A 22,284-nucleotide genomic window follows, 5' to 3' on the forward strand; every position below is an offset into this window, starting at 1 on the left:
GCTAAGACCTCACGAGAGACTTGGTAAAAGATGGGTAAAGGATGAATTTAAGAGTACAGAATGACTTGAAGTTATCTTTCCTTTGTATTTGGCTTTTGAAAATAAGGTTGAAGCCTTCCCAAAGGGGGAAAGATTTACCCAAACGCTAAACAACTCTTGATAAAATTCCAAAGAAAGCAAAGCATAATCTTCCAGAAATGTATATGCTACAGTGTGGTCCTGGACACTAAGACACCAAGACAACTGTGGCTTGTACCTCGAGGGTCGTTTCAAGGCGGAGCTCATTGCCAAAGGCCGAGATTCCACCCAACGCAGTGTCTGACCACTCCCTGCGCTGCAGCGTGTCCCGCGCCCCCACCCCGCGCCCCCTCCAGGACCTGCAGCATCTCGAGGACAAACGAGACAGTACCGGCGTATCCGAACGCGGCGAGGTGGCGGTGCCACCTGGTGAGGACCTCAGCCTGCGCACTGGCCGCCTTCAGCCGCGGGCACCCGGCGGGCCCGCCACGTCTCCAGAGTTGCAGGAGACAGAGCCTCGGCAGCTCCGCCCGCCTACCGGAAGCGTCGATGCGCTTGGTTGTCCTGTCTGGGAGACCCCTTTGTGACTTCCTAAGAGCAAAGCGCGGCGTCGCTTCGCTGAGGATTATTATTCCTGCCGAGGAGAGCCGTTCTCCCAGGGTGCCACAAGGGGGCGCCGGAGACCCAGAACCGAAACAGTCGCAGGTTTGTGAAATACTAAATGAAAAATGTCTGTGTCTCCTAGCTAAAGGCAGCGTGAGAAAGAACTCATTTGGGACTTCCGTTGTGCTAAATGGTCTAATCTTTGGTAGCACCGTCCAGTTTTCCAATATCCACTGTTAGCACTGAAGAAATTTGTCAATGGCATTTCCAATCCTCCCAAATAATACAATTTTGATATTGCAACGCAATTTTAACATCCTCCCAGGAACACCAAATGAAACAGACAAAGAAATGCGATGGCCAAGCAATTGCCTAGTTCTTTCCTCTCCCAACACCCACCACACTTCTCCAGAAATAATAACAACAGTAATAAATAACATTACATTTTTTTAGTTTCTTTTTTTTATTGTTCAAATACATTTGTCTCCATTTTCCCACTACATCGTTCCCCTGCCCCACCCACCCCCACCTCCCACCCTCAATCCTTCCCCACCTTGGCTTTGTCCATGGGTGCTTTATGCATGTTCCTTGATTTGACCCTTCCCCTTCTTTTCCCTGTTACCCTCCTTCCCTCTTGTTACTGTCGGTTTCTTTTTTTCTTTCAAAGTTGCTGGAAACCATAGTTTCCTTGCTTGTTTGTTTTGTTCACTAGGTCCTACTTATAGGTGAGATCATAACATTTATTTTTTAAGAATGTACCATTGTCTTTGTTTTGAGTTCTTTACAAGAATGCGCATATTTTCTCTTCATCAGTAAGATTGTGAGCTGGGTACTATTACACCCACGATAAACAGTATGAAAGAGGCAACTGCAGCACAGAGAACTTGAGTAACTGGGCCAATGGTACCTTGCTGGCAAGCGGCAGACAATCCCTGAAGAACACTGGGACATTCAAGGCAATGGGCAAGGAGCCCCACCTGCCAGGGGGTGCTCAGTGCCTCCTGCTTCCTGTCAGCTCCAACCTTAAGATCGCAATGCCCCGCTGAGTGGTCAGGGCTCCCATCCCCCGAGCCCTGAGGAGGACCATCCAACACCCTCACCTCCACCTCATCGTGTTTCTCTACCTTCATCAGGTCTTTGAGTCACCAGATAAAATACCGGCTGCCCAGTTAAATTTGGATTTCAGATAAACTATGAATAGATTTTAGTATATGTATGTCCCATGCAATAGACATACGTTTCTATATTAAATCCGGCAAAGCTCTCCAAAAGAGCACTGTGACCCTGGCCTTGCCTAGCCCGGGCGACACAAGCCCTGGCTGTTGGCCAGTGCTCCTTCCCCAGCACCATTTGGCACGGAGACAAATTATTGTATTTTCACTTAATAAAGAGTTATACTTGGGGGGAAATATAATGAACAGAAATGTTGCTCAATCATCTTATTCATTTATCCCTGGCAGTGGACACGTAACTATCTGGACCATGAGCTAGAGATCTGTGAAGCGCCTCTGTGTGCTGGGTGTGGAGCCCCTTCCTGCAGACAGCGGGCCTCACACGCAGCTGGAGGCCAGCAGCCTAATGCAGCCTGTGTTGCCTGGCCAGAGAGAGCGAGCACAGGCTGGGGGCCAGTTACAGAACCCTCTGCCGCTCAGGGCCTCGGCCATCCCAGGGAGGCCAAGTTCCCCAACCTTGGAAGGATCTGGTCAAAGTTATTCTTAAACCAAATGCTTTTGGGAATTGAACCAAATGAATCAGAGAGAGCGTCTGTTCCTTTGGCAAACCTGCTAAACTTAGAATTGAATTGATGTGAGCCTTAGGCAGCATGTTTTTTTAAAGAGCTCATCGTCACCTGAGATGGTGAAGTATACTTTCTTTGAAGCTGGCATCTTGCTCCTTCCTTTCCTCAAACCTGCTCCTGCCTTTGGTTACTGGCTTCACTGTCCTCCCTGCCACCCAGGCAAGAAACCAGTGTCCTTGGAGAGACCGTGCCCACCTGCAGCACCCGGAGGGCCCCCCGTGCCCACAGCCTGCCCCAGGCTGGACATGATCCAGCCTTCTCATTTTTGTAGGATTCGTCGGTGCAAAGTGGCACCTATGCCATTTGAATTCACATCTCAGTAGTTCACATTTAGGCTTTTTAATCCTTCTGTATATGTGCTACTCCAGCACTGAAACCTTTCATTCCATTTCCTTAGTGTCCCTGGCCCTGTGGCTCTGACCTCAGGTCACAGGACAGTCCTCGTCGTTTTCCCTGCCTCTTGCTGTCCTCAGACTGCACTCAGCCAGCCGTCTAAAGCACGGGCAGGAGTGTGGACCTGCTCTGCATAAAGTCCTTCCATCACTGACGGGCATCCTTCATAAATACACGAGCGTCTCACCTGGATCTCCAAGGCCTTAGAGAATTTGGCTCCAGCTGGCTTTCCAACCCTCTCTCCTCCTCCCTCTCCCAGCAGTAGCCTGCTCCGGACGCCCACAGCCCTGACCGCACCGCTCACCTGTCTCCATCCCTTGGCTCTTCTTGCACATAGCTTCACTGCCCGCCTTGCTCTGCTTGTGACCCCTCAAGGCCTGGGATCAAATGCAGCCTCCCCGAAGGCCTGTGCTCGCCCCGGCCTCCACCTCCCCTGAACTCCTCAGGGCTTGCCCAGCACTGAACACGTTAAGCTTGTGTTTTTGTCCCACGTGCCCTCGTCTGATACCCCCCTCCGGAGCTCAGGCTCCTGGAGGGCCTGCTATACATTTGATTCATTTCTTCTTCTCCCACCCCAGCATTTCACCCAGGCCAGCCCACTCTGCAGGCAGGAAAACCAGGTAGGAGGCTGCAAGTTGACTCAGTGCCGGGAGACAAAGCACCTCCTCCTTGAGCTGTGAATTGGAACAGGGACGTGGAAGGAGGGATACTCAGAGGCAATTTTTGATTAGTTGGCCATGAGGGTTAAGGGGAGGAGAGACTGGAGAACATTCCCCACTCCTGGGCTTGGTATTTGCTGGATGGGCCTCCAGGAGGAGCAGGAAACAGAGTTTGGTCGTGACGTGTTTGTGGCTGTGATGACAGAACCCAGGGCTGCTGAGCAGGTGGATATCTCTGGACAGGGGCCAAAAAGACCTGAGCCTGAGATGGAGATTTGGGGTCATCAGCATCAAAGTGGCATCCGATGCCAGGGGCATGCATGCGATTGCCCAAGAAGGCCAATGACAGTGCACCCTGAGGAGGCAGACGTGGAAGAGATAGGTGGCTGGGGAAGCCTGAAAGAACAGCTGAGGCTGAGTAAGAGGGTGGTGTCCTGAAAACCAAGGGGAAGGAATTGCTGTGACTGACCGCTGCAGAGTCACATGCTGAGGAAGCTAAGACTGAAGCACGTCTGCCCCAGGCCACCCAGCGCACTGTCCTCCCCTCCTTTCTCAGCGCTTTTCTTTCAACATAGGGAACAGCCATCTTGTCTGCTGAACAGACACAGCCACAGAGCCCCTTCTGGGAGCTTTGTGTAATGAAAGCCAACTAAGTGGTATTGACCTTCCCAAGGAAACTTTCTTTTTTCTTTTTTTTAATCCTTGCCTGAGAATTTTTCCCCCCATTGCTTTTAGAGGAAGAGTGAGAGAAACATCAACATGAGAGAGAAAAATCCATTGGTTGTCTTCTCATACATGCCATAACCGGGGATCGAACTTGCAACATGGTATGTGCCGTGACTAGGAATTGAAACAGCCACCTTTCGGTTTGTGAGACGATGCTCCAAGCAACTGAGTCACACCGGCCAGGACGGTGTCTTTCTTCTTGAGTTCCGGAAGCAGCCCTAGAGGAGAAGCTCATGCCGTGAGTTCCCAACACACCAAAGTCAGACCATTGTCCCTAATCATTCTGGGCATCTCTGCTTCTATCACCACCTATATCCATTAAAAACAAACTTCCATGGGGAGACTTAGAAAGAGACATTGGCCTTTGAACTGGGTGTTAAAAAGGGTAGCCTCCATTTTGTAAAATAGCACCTAAGCGTTGGAACTTCAGGGTGGGGATGAGAGTGGGGTGGGAATTAAATTACAGAAAAACACCAGGGTCACACTGGCTGGTGTGGCTCAGTGGGCTGAGTGCCGACCTGTGAACTAAAGGGTCACTGGTTTGATTCCCAATCAGGGCACATGCCTGGGTTGCGGGCCAGGTCCCCAGTAGGGGGCATGAGAGGCAACTGCACATTGATGTTTCTCTCCCTCTCTTTCTCCCTCCCTTCCCCTCTCTAAAAATAAATAAATAAAATCTTAAAAAAAAACCCAACAAAACAAACACCAGGGGAGTAGTCTTATTTTATCCTCCAGACCATGATACAGCTTTAATGGGTGCTTTGCCAAGCTTAAGAAAGGCCATGTTATGTCTCAGACTGTGAGAGGGTTAACGAAGGACGAGGAGAGGAGGAGGAGGCCCTTGGCCACGTCTCCTTCCTCCACTGCAGACACAGAACCTCCATCCTTTGCACCTGAAAACCCAGCTTCATTGTCCCCTCTGCCCCCACCTCCTGCCTGGCCAGACCCCAGAAACCATGTGCCCCAGCTCCTGGCTCTGTGCACCCTGCTCCTAGGGCTCCCTTGCCTGAGCCTCAATAGACACAGCCACCCTCACAGTGCCGCAACTCGACTTCAATTCCCACTCCTGAGTGGCATTGTACGTCATTCCTGGGGAGCCCGAGTCCTGCCTAGGAGACAGCTGGACATTCAGCCAGCGACACTGGGCCTCATCACACGCAAGCACTACAGTGCCATCGGGATTGCTGTAGGTGCACCGTTTCCGGCCTGCCCATTCCTTTGCGGACAGATCCCAGCTGCTCCGTGGCTCCCTGTCCTCCAGCCCTGGGGCCTGCCAATCCAAGTGGTCCCAGGTGACAGGGCACACCAGCTGCTCCTTCGTCAAAGCAGGCACCACCTGGCCTTTCAGATTGGCAGGACCCGCGCAATAGGTCTGGGTGTTGAAGAGCCTGTCGCTGTACTCATGCAGCCAGGTGAAGAGGTAGGCCAGGTGGCAGTCACACTGCCACGGGTTGCCGTGCAGGGCGAGGTTGAACAGGTTGTTGTTGGTGTCGAAGATGCCCTCTGGGAGCGTGGTCAGGAGGTTCCTGGAAAGGCTGAGCAGCTCGAGCCTGGACAGGTTCTGGAAGAGGCCCGCGTGCAGGGCCGTCAGATTGTTGCTGCCCAGGTAGAGCTTGGTCAATTCCTTTAGGTCTCTGAAGATGCTGGCCGGGAGATGGGTAATGGCGTTGTGTGAGAGCGTAAGGGAACTGAGGTTGAACAATTTGGCAAAGGCTCCCTCGGAGACAGTCTCCAGCTGGTTGTGGGACAGGGACAAGCCAACCAGGCCCGGGGTATGGGCAAAGAGGCCCGCGGGCAGCATCTGCAGCGCATTCCCCTGTAAGTTCAGGAAGGTCAGGTTGCCCAGGGAGGAGAAGATGGAGAGCGGCAGGTGCCTGATGGCATTGCGTTGCAGCCACAGCTTCTCCAGGCAGAAGAGCCGCGAGAACACTTCTGGAGGCAGCTCCGAGATGGAGTTGCCATCCAGGGAGAGCTCCTGCAGGCTGCCCAGTTTGGCGAACACGTGCTGGGGCAGGCTGGAGAGTGCGTTGTTGCTCAGCCTCAGGGCCTGCAGGCTGCCAAGGGGATCAAACAGCTCCTCGGGTAGCTGAGCCAGGAGGTTCTGAGCAAGGTTGAGGGTCTTCAGGCATTTCAGAGGCTGGAAGAGTCTCCCAGGTAGGGTCTGGAGCCGGTTGCCCTGCAGCTGGAGGGACTCCAGGGCATCCATGTGGTGGAAGAGGCCCTCGGGCAGAGCCTTCAGCATGTTGAAGTTGAGAGTGAACTTGCGCAGCGAAGTCAGGTTGGAGAAGGTCTCAGCGCTGAGATTGGAAAAAGTGCTGCCTGTGATCTCCAGGTCCTGGAGCCTGGGCAGCCCACCAAAGGCGTCCGGCTCAAAGTGGTAGGCCTGGGTGTTGAGGAATATTACTTTGGTTAGGTTAGGGCTGCCACTGAAGGCTCTGGCTCCAACCATGGGGAATGAGGTCTCTACGAAGACCATGTCTGTGACATGGGGCGGGATGTCCAGCGGGATGGTGGCCAGCGCCTTGTCCGTGCAGAACACCTTCTGGACGAAGCAGTCGCACCCCACAGGGCAGGGCTGGGCGAGCCTGGCCAGGAGCAGGAGGCAGGCCCAGTGCAGCCAGGCTCCAGGCAGCATCTCCTAGATCTGCGTGGGGAGAGAAAGCGGAAGTGGTGTCTTGATAGAGGCCGTGCATCTCAGTGACCAGCACGCTGGATGGGGAGCCAGAAGACGAGGGTTATTAGCTCTGTCAGGGAGGCCAGCTTTTTGGACAGAAGTTTATGTTTTGAATGCCTTTCATACTACCTCCAAGCAGCCTTGCAAGGTCGCTGGGACCAGGGCTCTAATCTCCTGGCAGAGAGACTGCCACAGGGCCTGTCGGCAGCCACCCAGCACGTTAGTGGCAGGACCAGGACCCGAGTCTCCTGTGTTTTTTCCAGATTGGAGAAAGGGGCAGGAAGGCATGGAAGGGAGGCACAAAAGACTACGAGTAGTGTGGAATTTTTAAGATAATATGTAAAATATGGGCAGATTATTCCTGACCTGGAAATTTTTAAACCATACTCTTCCTGAGTTTCCAAATATCAGCACATTCCAGAGCCTAATTATGAAGAGATCTTACCATCTGCTCTTTGCGCATCTGCTGACGGAGAAAGCAGCCTCAGAGACAGGAGGATTCTTGTCTTGAAACAAGTTTGCAGGCTCCTTGGCACTGCTGCCAACATGTGCTCCTCCTGCCCGTGGCGCCCCCCCCTCAGGCATCCCAGCCTCGCCTGCGGGGAGCCTGTGGAGCTTCCCACACTCTGTGGACAGGGGGGCCCCAGATGCAGGGATTCCGCAGACCAACAGGGTTTGTGTTGGGGGGGGGGTATTTTAATTAAGCAAATGAGACCATGTTTTCAGTTTACTAAATCTTAATTTTTTTTAGGAGAAAAAAATGCCAACATCCACCCACAGGTCACAAGTTGGTGAGGCAGCTTACAATGAGTTTTTGCTTATGTCTATATCTTTTTATACATGAACCATTAGCCAACATGTAAAGATTGAGAGCTATCACATTAAAAATCGAGATTTCAGCATGATTGAGGGGCAGTGGACTCTGGACTCACATTCCTACATGACAAGACCATCTGGGGCTCAGCTGCCCCGCAAGGGGGTGTACGCCTACCAGGTCACTGCTGTTCCCGCCTACATCGTTATTTACATGGCTTGTCGTGGTTCCGCTGCCATAAATTAGAATTCCAGCTCCATCATGTCCCAGCTATGTGACCTTGGGCTTGTTACTTAATCCGTCTGTGCTTCAATTTTTAATCTATAAATGGAGATAATAATAGAGCCTATCATGTTAGGGTAATTGAGGATTAAATGAGTAAATACAGGTAAAGGTTTAGACCAGTGACTGAGATAGAGTGAGCAATTAATAAGCTATGTTAATTATTGTTAAACATTGTGAGCCACCATCATTACAGAAAAAATTATCTGAATACCAAAAAGGTAGGAACAAAAAAATGCCCTTTAGATAGAATAATCTTAAAAGGAAGGGAGGGAGGGAGGAAAAACTCTCACTAACATCATAATCCTAATTCTTCTCAATTTACCGGCCTCCAGTAAGAGCTCACAGTCGTCCCCTAGCTGCCTCTCTGCTGCCCTCTTCTGGCTGCGGCCTGCATCTCAAAATTCAGCTTCAGGTAAAAGGGCTTCCGGTATAAAAGCCTCTAGCAAACAAAGTGCTCATAAAAGCCCCTGTACCCTCCTCCCATTCAGACACTTAATAACTCAGTTTTTCCAGGAACTTCTCAGCCAAATCAATAAAGAAGGAACAATTTCTCCCCAGGAAAGCGCACACCTCCCTTGAGGCTCCTCTGATGCATGCACAGCTGCTGATCCTACACAAAAGTCCCAGAGATCCTGACAGACGCCTTCCCTGCCCAGAAACGAGGCCCCTGGTGAAACAAGGCTCTACTTTAGTGCCTAGCACAGTCCTCTGAAATGAAGGATTCCCACGGCTGCTCTTTTCACAAGAAGTTGGTCGTCCTGCCCTGTCTACACTCAGTGCCCAGCACAGTATTGACTTACGATGCGCTCAGTTAGTGCTGGTGAAACTGAACCCTCCAGAGCTGAGAAGAGCAGCCGGGGAAGCACACCTGTCCATCCCTGGAATGGTTCAATCCCCACCATCCCTTCAGAAAAGCTGGGGCCAAGCCGGAGGTGCAGGTGAAAAGAGAGCTTAAACTGCCTGGGGATCCTGTGTCCCACCTACTGAGCCAGCCTGAGGCGGCTCCCCCTCTTCCCCTGGTCTGTGCCTCTAACTTCTACTCCACTGTCACTGTTAGAATTTTCCAACAAAGGCAGTAACTTGAGATTCAGGATTTGAATCAAAATGATGACATCAGTCACACAGAATATCAAATGTAGACAAATCAGCTTTGGCTCAGGCAGAAGTGGGTGAGGGAAGGGAAGGGGAACGTTTCTGATGTGGGGAGCAGAGCCGAGGGGGCTGCTCTCACCTGTCAGTCCCCAAAGCTTCCACACATATATCTTGATATCGAGAGCAAATCTAGAAGGACCCGGGACAGGGGAACCAGAGGTCCCAGAGCCGCAGGGACAGGTCCAAGGGCACATAGCTAAGAAGTAAGAGCCCAGGATCAGTCCTAATGGCCTGAGTTCTAAGCAAGGCGCTTGCCGGGACACCCTTGATGTGGCGTCCATACCAAGGCAGTGGGGTGGGTGGGGGTAGGCAGGCCCACTCCTCACACTTACAGGACCCATAGTGAACATACACAAGGGACCTCGCCAACTGTCTGTCACCTTCAGTGCCTTGCTGACTCTCCAGTACCGTGAGTAGAGACCTCATATGCACTTCTGTGAAATGTTTGGCTTAAGGAAGATGGACCTGGGGAAACAATCGACAGAAGCCTTGGGTCCTGAGTACTTAAAGCTTGGTTTCAAACGGGACACAGCCCTGGCTGGGTGGCTCAGTTCATTAGAGTGAAGCCCTGAACACCAAAAGGTTGCAGGTTTGATCTCTGGTCAGGGCACACACCTAGGTTGGAGGTTCAATCCTTGGGGGGGTGTGTATAGGAAGCAACCGATCAGCATTTCTCACACCTATGTTTCTCTCTTTCTCTCTCCCTTCCTCTCTCTCTAAAATCAATAAAACATATCATCAGGTGAAGATAAAAAAATAAAATAATAAAATGGGACATAGCCTCTGACGGGCGTGTCCCTTTGGTCTTGCAAACTTCTCACCCCTTGGGGTGCTGTGGTGGGAGAAGGGCCACATCAGGGCCCCTACCGATGAGGGCAAGATCCCTCTTGCTCCAATCTACCGGGGTGGGAGGAAGGAGGGGGTGGTACTTACGGTGAGGGTGTGGAACACCGATAATTTCCAGCTGATCACTACCTGATCAATCTGGCATCACTCTAGAATGGCTAAGAGTTTGTGCTCTAGAGTCAGACAGCCTGAGTTCAAATCTTATCTCCACCCCTTTTTAGCTGTGTGGCCTTGACTGCATTACCTAAGCTTTCTAATTTCCTCATCTTCAACACAATGAGCTTCAATATTGCCTTCCTCGTGGGGTTGTTCTGAGGGCCGGATGAGAAAATGAAAGCTCCAAACCGAGAGCCAGGCCCAGTGTATACTCAGCAGCATCCGCGACCCTGATTATCCTGAGTTCGGGCCAGCCCCAGCTCTGTCCTGAAGTAGTCGCAGAGCTTGCCTGTGGAATAACTGATGAGATCATTTAACCACTCCATTTATGGACCAGCGAGGTTTATGACTGTCTACAGTACTTTTTCTGGCTCTTTCTTCCCAGCCAAGGGAAACGTGTGATTGTTTTCTCCTTAGTTCAGTCGAGTGCAGATTCTAATGACTCCCGTCAGGGCGCCCTGGACTTGGGCCCCTTCCCCAGACCACTCTCAAGAGCAGGTCAGGGGGAGCTCAGGAGGTGGGAAGCGCCCCCACCTGGACACTGCGGAGGATGGCACCAGAGGGGACAGTGGAGTAGCAGCCAGAAAGACTCCTGCTTCCCATCTGTAAAACCATCTCTGCATTTATAGAGAGAGCAGAAGTGCCCACAAAAATGTTCCATGCTCTCAGCAAGCCTGGTTTGGGGTTTCTTTTTGTGGGGAGGGGGTATCACTGGTTGCAAATGAACTCTTTCCTCTTCTCAAATTGCTTTTGGGTTGGTACTTTTGTGTGTGTGCCACAAGCCAGTCTATCATCCACCACAAAGCTAATGCTCACTCCTTCCAGAGGGCTGTGGGAGCCCAGAGCCCCAGACCACCCGATCCAGGTGCCAGGGAAGACCTGCTGCTCCCTGGACCTCAGTCTCTCTCCCTCCCAACCCAGGAAAATAAGCCAAGCAGCTGAGGCAATCAGGCCTGGCACTGGCTCCTGCCTCTGTCCCCACCCAGGGGGCCAGCCCTCCCCAGCCTGCTGCCCAGCGTGTCCGGGGCAGTGAAGGAGCCCCTCAGAGTCCCAGTTTCTGCATTTGTAAATTAAGAGCCATCATGATAATAATAATACTAGCTGAAGTACAGCATTGGGCGTGTTATTGTGGCCATTAAATAACAAACATATTTCTCACCCCTTGGAGCATCATAGCATGGGGTGTGAAGTTGGGATCTAATCAGATACATAGATATATACTTGGTCTTCATCCTGGTTCCTGAAACAGAGCTCCCAAAACCCTTGGAATTTCCTGAGTAATAAGAGAGGAGCATCTAATAAGCCCCTTTCACACAGACCTGAGTTTATGTAAATGAAACGACTCTGGATGCCCCTCCCCCCGCGCCCATAGCTCAGATTATACACAAAATATTTGCTGTGGTTATCGCTAAACAATAGCATTGTGGGTGATTTAATTTGTTCCTTTTGTTACATCATATACTTTTAAAATAAAAGTATTATTTTTGTAATATGATTGAGAGTTATACATATTAAGATAATTGTGTGTAAAACACTCAGCATAGTTCCAGGCACAGAATAGGGGGTTCCCTGAGTTTTTTCCTTCCTCAAAGTTACAATGCAAAGGCTCCAAGGAGCTCGCCTATCTCTGTCATAACAGAAGGGACGATAGCTGACATTCTCAAATAAAAGGAGGTCGTGAACCTGGCGCTCTCTTCCAACGCTCCCCACAGGGCCCCAGCTCTAGCCCTCGCTTACGCAATCCCTCCCCCTGTAGAGTGTCCCTGCCTGCCTCACCCCGTTGCTACCTGTCCCCATTCCCCCTACACCCCAGGCCAGTGCAAGTCACACTTCTCCCGGGAAAGCCTTCCTTGACTGCACTTCCTTTGGATCCCCCAAGTCACGCATGTCCTATGTCGTCCGCTTGGATCCTACTGCTCTGTGTTGTAGCCGTTTGCATCACCTGCCAGTGAGCCCTGCAGCACCTTCCACCTGGCTGTGCAGCCCAGCATCTAGCCTGGGGCTGAGCACAGAGAAGGCGCTCAGGCCCTGTGTGCTGCATTGAACGGAATGTGTCCGTGGCTGTATCTCAGGCCTGACTCTTCATCTGTTGGTGGAGTTCAAATTCTGACACCGCTACCTGCTCCCTGTGGGGGCCTCGGCAAGTCCCTCCATCTTTCTAAGCCTCGATTGCCCCATCCATAATTAGAACCCATCCCTTAAGGGTAAGTTCCTACTCAGTTGCATGCTAAATATGTTACATTAGATAGTAAATATAAAGCACTTAACACGGGGCCTGACAAGCAGTAAATAGTCAATAAAAGGTAGCTGATTACAAATGTTCTTCCTAAAGTGAGTATATACTTTATCATCTAAACCAGAACGCTTCTGGAAATCAGAGGGTGCTATCGATAATCGTGCCAGGACGACCAGCACACACGGGGGTGGGACCAGGCAAACCTGGGGAAGGGCGCCCTGCTTATTCCCATTGCACTGCATTCACTCGGGGCTCCCCAAGTGCAAGGACCAGGACGGTTTCACCTCCGGACCCCCCCAGCTCCACCTGCCTCCTGCCTCAGTCAGCCCAGCACCACCCTGGGGCGGGGCGGGGGCAGGGGTGAGTGCCTCAGGGGCTTCTCCTTCCAGGGCAGGGGGGCAGGGGTACTTCCCCTTGCCAAGAGTAGGGGACATGCTCCGAAGCGGAGGGGGAGTGGCCAGCCCCCTCCTGCCCCCCAGCCAGGTCTCCGGATCCCTCCCACGTCCCCACAGGCCCAGAAGCCCTTCAGCAACTCCAGGAGACCTACCGTGAGGGGCTGGGCCGGGAGGACCTGCTGCCCTAGCTCTTCCTTGGGAGCGGAAGGGTGTATGGTGTGGTCTGCGGTCAGTGTGGACCCAGCAGCCCGGAGCTGATCAAAGTTCCAGGAAGTGGTTCCTCCCCTCACGTGGCCTGAGTATTCCCGGAATGTCACCCAGGTCACAGGAGAGCAGAGGATCTGGGACAAGGCCTCTGAATATTACAAAATGATCCCAAACTGCTTCTGTACGTAGGCAGATCACTAGTGGGGCCAAAACCCATCCAAGGCCGCAGGCTTGGCACACTTAGGCCCACCAGGGCACCCACCAGGCCATAGAAAGTCCCCAGTGGGCCACTCCAGGAGTGAGAACGGGGACCGGGGTGTCCACGCTCACTGCCCTCCTTGCGAAAGGTTGGGCTGGTTCCCAGGAGCCAGACCTCAGCGAGAGAGCCAGCCACGGGCACCAGCGGCAATTTTAAGAAAGTTGTGGGTTTATTGTTTAGTTTAGTTTGTTTGTTTGTTTGTTTAATAAATTAACCTTCTGAACTCTTCCTGAGTTAAGAGCGGGGAAAAGACGTGAGGTGAATTTTAGCGCAAATGGAGAGGAGCATTTTCACCTCACCCAGGGATGAAAGCTGTTTTGGGAGGCAGTGGTTTTCCTGCCTCTGGAGTTGTTCATGCAGGGGCTGCAGAGCGAAGTGAAGAGCGTGTGTACATGCACGCGTGCACTTGTGTGTGGGCACATGTGTGCATGTGCATGTGTGTGTTTTCAGGGGTGCAGGGCGAAGGGATGACCTAGGTAAGCAGTCAAAGATCATTTCCAATGTCCAGGTTCTACCATCTAAAGTACTCTCTTGGCTTTTAAACTTACTGCGTGATATCAACATCTATGTCACTCTTTTCCAAATCCAGACTAATATGTTTTGTTTTGTTTTTTGTGTGTGAGCATATTTCATCAGCCAAATTGCAAGGGCTTGATCAAGTGTAGCAAGGAAGCATTTTTCAGTGGAGACGTAACGCAAGTCCACACTTCGGCAGAGAAGAACGGGAGCACGGAAGAAGGGAGAAAGGCTGTGAACGAAAACGCTCCTGGCCCCACGCTCAGTCGCACCCAGGCTGGCAGGGGCAGGATGGCTGAGGGTGTGGGGGTGGGGGGTTGAGTGCCCTTGGAGGAGACTCTCACCTAGGCTGAGGAAACAGGTCCTTGAGGCAGCAACACAGTCATCTGGAAAGAGAGCATGTCTGTTTGCCAACGTCATGGTGAACAACAGAAATTTGGTATTCTGCAGATCTGGGTTTGAATCCTGGCTCTTCAACTAACGAGCCAGTCCTTACACAAGTTACTTAATTTCTACAAGTCTCTTCACTCTCATCTGTGGGTGGGTGTGGCAGGGGCCTGGGGACGTGTGTGTGTACACACACATGTCCAATTAAACTACAGATGTGTGCGTATGTGGAGGGAAGACTTGTATTAAGAACTCCAGAAATTTTCTGGGAGATGGGATGGAGATTCTAACTCTTTCTCCCATTATCCAAAATTCCAGAAACCTGTCTGAGTGGACAGATGATCCCAGGAAAATATGGTTTGAAGCCCCTTTCCTGGGCATGGCAATGGCATATAGGAACAGCAGAGAGGATTGGCTTTCTCTTATGAAATGGAGCCCCGCCAACAACCGTGACAGCCCCTGGAACCTGGAGACCTGAAATAGTCCTGGGGTCACCTGGACACTTGGAGGGAGTCGCCTCCATTCAGGTGGTGTCTTCTGAGAGGCTCTGGCTCTCTCAGCCTGGTGCTAAGCACTGACAGGAGTTGAGAAGTGCAGAGAAGCCCTCCCCACATCAGCCTGTGTGTGTGTGTGTGTGTGTGTGTGTGTGAGTGAGTGTGTGTGCGCGCGCGCACGTGCACGTGCATGCAGGGGCACATTAAATGCATACTGAGTGAACTTGAGTGCCTTTCTGGGGACATACAAGAAACTCCAGCCTGAGAGTCAGGAGGTCTGGTTGTGCCAGCCCAGCCACTTGTTCACTTCCTACCTTGATTACACTTTCTTCATCTATAAAATGAGTTGCACCTATCCTCAAGGCCCCTTCCAGTCACAGTGGCCTCTAGATATCTTTTGTTATTTCATCTTTGTTCCCACTCACTTTCCAAAGGCCTCTTCCCAGCCTAGAGTCTATTCTCTGTGAGGAGCTGTCTGGGTCAGCCTTGCACATGAGTGAGAAGAGTGAGATCCCAGAGCCAAGACATCCATAGGAGAGCACGTGTTCTGTGCATATCATTTATTGTTGATTCTGTACACCAAATTTATTACAAGCAGCATCCAGCAAAGACAGAGCCCCAGCAAAGATGGACCCCCAACCCTGCCCACCAGGGCTCATACTCTACAAAACCCCAGGGGCCTAGAAATGTCTAAATGCATCACCAAGCTCCTGGTACTATTTGCAGTGATTCTCTAAGCAAGGCAAACATGATCTATTTTTGAAGGCAGCATGAAGGCACTGGGTTGGTGAGAGCAATCCATCCTTAGGTGGAGAGAACACAGACTGGGAGGACTTTGGCCTGGAGAACACCTGCCCACCTCTCTGAAGTGGCTTCTTCCCCAAGACCACCACCACCTCCCCAACAACCCAGATGCAGTTCTGACTGTGGGATCCGTAGGCTGAATTCTTTGAGAGGTTTGCAGCCAAAGGCTGGGATTCATCCACTGTCTATTAACCAACTCCAGGCATCTAGTGATCTGGAGCTATCTGCTCTCCAAAAGCTTCCTGAGTTTAGGAATAGATTCCTGCAGCTGCTCTACACTGACATCTGGAAGGTGGTGAAAATGGTTGTCGCCCATGAAGAGTTCTGAGAACTGTGTTGTGCCTTTAAATTCTAAAGAAGGAGACAATATACACACAGCCCAACAATTTCCATGAGAGGGGCCAGTTTTTCTTTAATGGATGGATGAGTTTAATTTTTCCCTGTATTTACAAAGGTTTTGGTCCACACAGTACCAAGTGAGGTTTCAGTGGCTAAAACTCTGGGAACAACAGGAGAGTGACTCCCATTTTCTTTGGTTTAATGATGAAAGCCCAGGAAAGGCCATGAGATCTTGTATAAAGTATAAAGAGAGAAGGAAAACCCACAACGTATTGAATAATGTTGCAGAAGAACAGCAGTCTTAAACCCTGTGACAAGGGGGTAAGCTGGTACTCATGCACGTGGGTGCTGTGAGGGTTAAAAAGAAAAATGCCTGTTAAATGCTTCAAAGGGTAACTAGGCACTGTAAGTATTTTTGAAAAGCAGTGGTTCTAACTGGCTTTAATTATCTTTCCTCCACCATTGACCTTCTACTCCCAATGCAGGCTACTAGGACTGGCAAGCTGACCTAGAAGCCGGTGACTAGAGAGGGAAAGTGAAGTGAACTTTGTGCCCTACCTCAACTTTGTGTGGAGGGGAGGATGGCCAAGTGACTCATTTTAGCTCTGAGAGGTGAGTAAATGCATTGTCCTGTTGGAAAGAAAACTACACAGCTTTCCTGGCAGCTCCCTGACCAGACAACACGGTTCAGAGAAGCCAAAAGACCTGTCAAGACAGAGGGGGCTGGATGACTCCATCCAATCCACTCTGATGACTGAAAGGAACAGGCAAGCTCAAAAGGTCAGATAAAGGGTCTACTACCCCCACATGAGGTGCTCCTGTGGGGGGTGACCTGAGCACAGCTGCCCTCAGGCCAGCTTTGGCCTGGGGACACATGTTGATATCATGGGCCAAAGGGGAAGGTACTGCAATGTCATAGCCAATGCTGGAAGTACCCAGGGGTTCTGGGTTCAGATTGGCAGGACACACTGGATGAAGAGGACTCCTTTCTCACCTCTCTGTCACATCTGGCCCACTTGTGCTTTTGCACAATGAGACATTGGTGCCAACTCATGAGTACCTTGAGGAATGCAGTGCCAAACCACGCTTCCTGTCTGAAGCAGAGAAGGACAAACTTCCTTCCTGTCACATTGGCCTCAGTATCAATATGGCAGACTACCACCAGCGGAAGGATGCTCATGCCCCAAGCTCTGAACTCACTGCCTTTCAGTCCCCAGCAAGCCTTGGTACATGTCTACTGGTTGCTACAAATATTCTGAAAACATTTGGGGGACTTTGATGTACCCTGGGGAGGTGATGTCTTTTGCCTCTGACAAAACCCTACATCTCCCAGATTCCCTGGAAGAGAGGGTAAAAAGCTACCAAGAGCACTAGTTCTTGCACACATCTCTTCCTGGACCCTTTTTGTTGGGGACCTGTGAGCATCATTCTGCTAAGGCCCAGGGAGACTTCTTCACTTGTCTTGTGGGGCAGAGGAAACCAATAAGAGCCAGCGAGGATTGATGGCAGATTTCCAAATCTTTATAGCGTTGGTTATAGTTCTTTCCTGGGCGGACATGGGCACCTGAAATTCTCCATTTAGAACTTTTACTTATAAATTGGTAGACCAGTTGTCCACAGAAAGATACTCATCACTATGAACATAATTTCTTTACCAGTGTGAATATGTATGTAGAAGGAAGGGTGCCAAGGGCCAGTATTCCTTTGATTGTAACTCAAGGGGAGAATAACCTTGGACCAAACAATTCTGATAACCAGACCATAGGCAAGAGTTGCTCCAGAGAGCCCCCAGACCCAGTGTGACTGATTTGTGTATCCTGACACTTCCTGTTATATATAAGAATTCTGAAGTTCAGTTTCTAGCTGACTGTAATGTTGATGGAGAATTTCACGACCACAGTAGAGGGATTGCTGGGTTCCATTACACTTGGCTGTTCAATTAAAGGATCTCATCTCTGAAGTATTTCACTTCCCCCAAATAGGGAGTGAAAATCAAAAACAGATATAGGCATATCATGCCCATAAAAGGCCCAGGCAGAAGGGCTTCCAGTGAACAGCAGGCAGCTTGTTGGCAGGGAAGGGTGTGTGGTTGTGTGAACCTCTACTGTTGAGATGCTTCTGACCTGGCCAATCTGGGTGCCTCAGGGTCTGAGGATTTAATAAAATATTCTGTCCTGGCCAGAGTGTACCCGCATCTTCTCCTCCACCCCTAGCAGCTGTACCTTTGCAAGGATTGACTGGGGGAGGGGGCAGTGGAGGGCCCACCCTGGCCCCTGAGGAGCCAGTTCCCAGGGAAGTCCATGCCATCTCCATAAGCCCCAGTTTTCTCCTGTAAAAGCCCAGGAAAAGGATACTGGTGATGTCCTGTTTCTTGATCTGGATGCTGATTACAGGGTGCGTAAAATTTGTGGAAAAATCCATCAAACTATACACTTTCATGCTCTCACTTTTCTGTATGCAGCATGTTATCCTTCAATAAATAGTTAAAAGAGAAAAACCCTAGGGGTAGACCCAAGGACCCCCACGTACCTGGCTGTTTTCTCCATCCAGTACCATGAAGCTGATTTTTGCATTTTGGGGGGGGGGGTCAGAAATTCTACATGACTTTATTCCTTAAAAGACTAAAAATTTAAAAGCAAAGTTTGCAGCTTGGAAATATCATTCTCTAAAAGGCTGAATTGGTTGCACTGGTGCCTTCCCTCCTTTTCCAGATGAAAATCACAAGAGAGGTGCTGCTGGTGGCTCTGTCTCCAGGATCTGAGCAGCATCATTTTCCTTCTCTGTCTTTCATAGCATCCTGAGAGCCAGGATGCTTGGCAGGTCTTAAGAAACCAGCTAAATGGTTTGAAGCCTTCTTTCAGGAGCAGAAAATCAAAGGAGAGCTTCATTTGAAGTGACAGAGTAGAGCCATGCCACAAACAAAAGGAGCAAACGAAGGGAAATCAACTTACAGAATATTTGGGAGAGAGGCTGTCCCAGTGGAGGACTATTTCCACGAAGTGAGCAGGCATGTAATGAGTGAGTCCACAGAGGCCAGCAGGGGCGCGGGCACAGGGAGGGCGGTTCTGGGAGGAGAGCTGGTGAGGCTTTGGAGGAGGGGCTTTCTTCCAGGAAGCCCAGGGATGCGAATTGGAAAACTTGCAGGGTTGGATCTCCTTGGTGGTAAGAGGGTCCTGCAAGAGCAGGTCAGGAATGGGGGCACCTTCCTCTCAGGGACCAGAGAGGGAGCAGCCGATGGCTCTGTGGACCCAGGGGCAAAGGTCGAAGGATGAAATTCCCAGACCCTCTGGCGGTTCCACCATTCCCCAGCCCTGCCTCCAGCCTGCCGCTTTAACACTCATTGGGTGCCTTCATCTGCATCAGGACTGCATGGCTCCTCTTCTTACAGCAGCAACAGCAGATGCAGGCAGCCAGGGAGCAGGCCAGGGCAACAATGCCAATGACAATGGCGGCAATGGCCAGCCCGCTCTGGGCCCTGGTCATGCCCCCAATGCTGCGGTCATCGATGGGCTCAGTGGTGGTCAGATCGGTGAAGTCCTCCACGGGAGTGATGAACTGAGTGGTGGTAAAGATGGAGGTGGGTTCAGTAGAGCTGGGTGTTTTTGGGTACTGTGGTGTTTCTGGGAAGGTAGGCACCTCGGAAATCACTGGGACCTGGACACTGGGGACAGCAGGGTTGATATTGACAATGATGAGGGACTGGCCCCGGACACTAGCTGGGCTGAAACACACTGGGAGAGTGTCTGTCCCCAACCTGGACTTGCTAAGCAAGAGCCAATTGCGGAGTGGAAGGATGTCTGAGTCGCACCTCCAGGGGTTGTCATAGAGCCGAAGCTCACATAGGTTCCCTAGGTGATCAAAGATGCCCAGTGGCAGGTTCTCTAGCTGGTTGTTCTGCAGCTGGATGGTCATAAGGCCATTGACATTACCGAAGATATTCCCTGGGAGCTGTCTGATGCGGTTGTTCTGCAGGGAGATGTTCTGCAGGTTGGTCAACACACGGAAGACATTCGCATCCAGCTCCTGAAGCGCATTGGTATGGAGAGACAGCTCTCGCAGCTCTGTCAGCCCGTTGAAGGCACCAGGGGCGATGTAGCTGATCTGGTTGCGACTGAGGATCAGGACCTGCAGCTGGCGAAGGTTGCTGAAGATGTTGTCAGGTAGAGAAGTGAGGTGGTTGTCATAGAGCCAAAGCTCTCGAAGGTTGTGCATGGGTCCAAAGATCCCTGGAGAAAGCTCTTTCAGGGAATTCCCAAAGAGTGTGAGGCGGTTGAGCTGGGGCAGCTGCATGAAGATGCCAGGGGGCAGCATGGAGATGTGGTTGTTGGACAGATAGAGATTCTGGAGGTTCCGGTTATTGTGGAAGAGGCCAGGGGAGAGCACACCAATCTGGTTCTGCTGCAGGGCCAGTTCTTGAAGGTTGCTCAGCCCATCAAAAGTGCCTACAGGGATGTCTGAGATCCTGTTCTCACATAGTCGGAGGACCTGGAGGTTGCCCAGGCGCTGGAAGACCCTGGGTGAGAGTTGGGTGAGGCTATTCTTGCACAGATTGAGCTTGTTGAGGACCCCCAAGTGGTCGAAGACACCATCAGGGATGTATTCCAAGTAGTTGCCATGCAATTGCAGCTCCTTGAGGTTGCTGAAATGGGAGAAGTGTGCCGGCTGGATCTGCACCAGCTGGTTGCTGGACAGAAGGAGCGACTCAAGGTTGTCCAGGCCCAGGAAGAGGTCGATAGGCAGAACCTGAAGCTTGTTGTTGGCAAGGCTGAGGTAACGCAGTGAGCCCAGGCTGCGGAAGGCACCGGGCATGATTTGGGACAGCTCATTCTTCTCAATCCTTAGGGCAATGAGGGCTGAGATGTTGAGGAATGGGGACTCGTTGAGTTCGGTGATGTGTGTGTTGAGGATCTGCAGGCTCATGGCGTTCCAGGGCAGAGGGGTGGGCACTGCCACAATGCGCGCCCCAGTGCACTCCACCTGGGAGGCCCTGGAGCAGGTACACTCGCTAGGGCAGCCATAGTAGGCCAACCCTGCACCCCAGACTTGGCAGCCCACCAACAAAAGGAGGTAGTGTTTCAGCAGCATGGCCTGTGCAAGGGGAGAAAGCACATGAGTCGGGTCATGCCACCAATACTGCAGCTGGTGTTAAGCCAATGTCAATCTTTGGTACCAAAAATTAACTTGTTTTTGAACCCCATCCCTACCTACTCAACTTATGCTCCCTATGGTCTGGTCAGCAAGTCTCTTCGCCTTTTCCCACGCCTTCTTACTTCCATGCCTTTGCCCAAGCCATCCCCTGCACTGGGAGTGGTCTTTGTCCTCATCCAAATCTTTTTCATATTCCCAAGTCTAGCCCAAATGCAGTCACCTCTAGGAAGCTTTCCCCGCTTCCATGAGTCAGCAGTAGCTACCCTCCATGCAGGTGGTCTTCCCGACCTCCACTGTGGCCCACACCGTAGCCGGCTCTGGATGACATTTGTTCCCATCTGTCTCTTTCATTAGCCAATAAGCATCTCAAGGGCAAGGCTGTTCATCTTTCATCTCTATAAGTTCCTTAAGGAAGGAGCAGTATCTTATCCCCTACTATATCCCTTACAGCACCTGAACTTGCTATTTGAACATAGTTCCTCAGGAGAGACAGAGAGGAAATAAGGACAAATAAGTAGGGCCTGAACCTGGGGAAAGACATTAAGGCCATAAACATGGAAGCCTGCCGGGAGGAGCCATAGCAGCCAGCAGAGGCAGGGCCACTCTGCTGATCTGGTGGAAAAGACCACGGGAAGCTGGGCTTTTCCTCTACACAGGCCCCCCAACCCCGCACCCCACCCCACTTCACCCTGTCCCATCCCATCACTAGTGCCAACAACTTGCCTCTTTGTTAACCGTTTTTTAAACATGTTTCACATGTGCTTCATCTAGGTTTATTTCAAACAGCCTTCCCAATAAAAGGAAATTTTCCACAGCACTCCCTGTCTTGCTGCGCGGGGCTGCTACAACTCAGCCTGTGCTTGGGGTCTCCCTTCTGGGGACTAGTCCACAAAGAAACATTGAGTGACCCTGAGTAAGTCCCCAAAACTTAGGATGCGCTCTGAGCTAAAAGGCATTAGGTTCAGATGCTCCTGAAGGCATGGTGGTGATCTGGGAACGGAGCCAAATTCACAAAGGTTTGGTGTTTGAGGTCAGGGATAATAATTTCATATACATGTAAAATATATACAACATGGAGACATGGGGCAGGAAGACCGGTCGCTACACTGAATAGCTAAGGGCCACTACCCAGCTGTTTGACCTTGAATGAAGTGTGAGGCCTCCTAGCTCACTTCCATCATCTGTTAAGTGGGGATGGTCATCTCTGCCCCACCTTGAGGCTGTTGGGAGGAGCAAATGGGAGACTGCATGTGAGAGTGTCCTGGGCAAATGTGTGCAGCTGTTCCAAGCTCATGCACAACAAGAACTTTTAGACAGGGAGGCCTCGAAGTGCTTCTAATCTTGGCATTCTTAGTCAAGGGACTAAGAATTTCTG

The 22,284-nt window shown here is 51.1% G+C and overlaps 2 protein-coding genes across 3 annotated transcripts; both read right to left on the bottom strand.

Moving 5' to 3' along the window:
* Positions 1-1,170: 1,170 nt before the first annotated feature.
* Positions 1,171-12,984, bottom strand: CPN2 (carboxypeptidase N subunit 2). Of its 2 annotated transcripts, none has more exons than XM_054585144.1 (2): positions 12,908-12,984; positions 1,171-6,841 (listed from the first exon to the last, which is right to left on the bottom strand). In XM_054585144.1, the coding sequence occupies exon 2, from the start codon at positions 6,830-6,832 to the stop codon at positions 5,189-5,191; it is 1,644 nt and encodes a 547-aa protein (XP_054441119.1). In that variant the 5' UTR covers positions 6,833-6,841; positions 12,908-12,984; the 3' UTR covers positions 1,171-5,188. The 2 variants fall into 2 exon arrangements, with proteins under 2 accessions (XP_054441119.1, XP_054441120.1); XM_054585145.1 differs by lacking the exon at positions 12,908-12,984 and adding an exon at positions 7,317-7,465.
* A 6,107-nt stretch (positions 12,985-19,091) lies between these two features.
* Positions 19,092-20,855, bottom strand: LRRC15 (leucine rich repeat containing 15). Its single transcript, XM_054585272.1, has one exon. The coding sequence runs from the start codon at positions 20,844-20,846 to the stop codon at positions 19,092-19,094; it is 1,755 nt and encodes a 584-aa protein (XP_054441247.1). The 5' UTR covers positions 20,847-20,855.
* Between the last annotated feature and the right edge of the window lie 1,429 nt (positions 20,856-22,284).

Source organism: Pteronotus mesoamericanus, unplaced genomic scaffold, assembly GCF_021234165.1.
Source record: "Pteronotus mesoamericanus isolate MK-2021 breed Mesoamerican mustached bat unplaced genomic scaffold, CSHL_Meso_final contig_82, whole genome shotgun sequence".
NCBI lineage: Eukaryota > Metazoa > Chordata > Mammalia > Chiroptera > Mormoopidae > Pteronotus > Pteronotus mesoamericanus.

Coding starts and splice junctions, on each gene's coding strand:
- CPN2 (XM_054585144.1), bottom strand. CDS start 6,832: ATGCTGCCTGGAGCCTGGCTGCACTGGGCCTGCCTCCTGCTCCTGGCC.
- LRRC15 (XM_054585272.1), bottom strand. CDS start 20,846: ATGCTGCTGAAACACTACCTCCTTTTGTTGGTGGGCTGCCAAGTCTGG.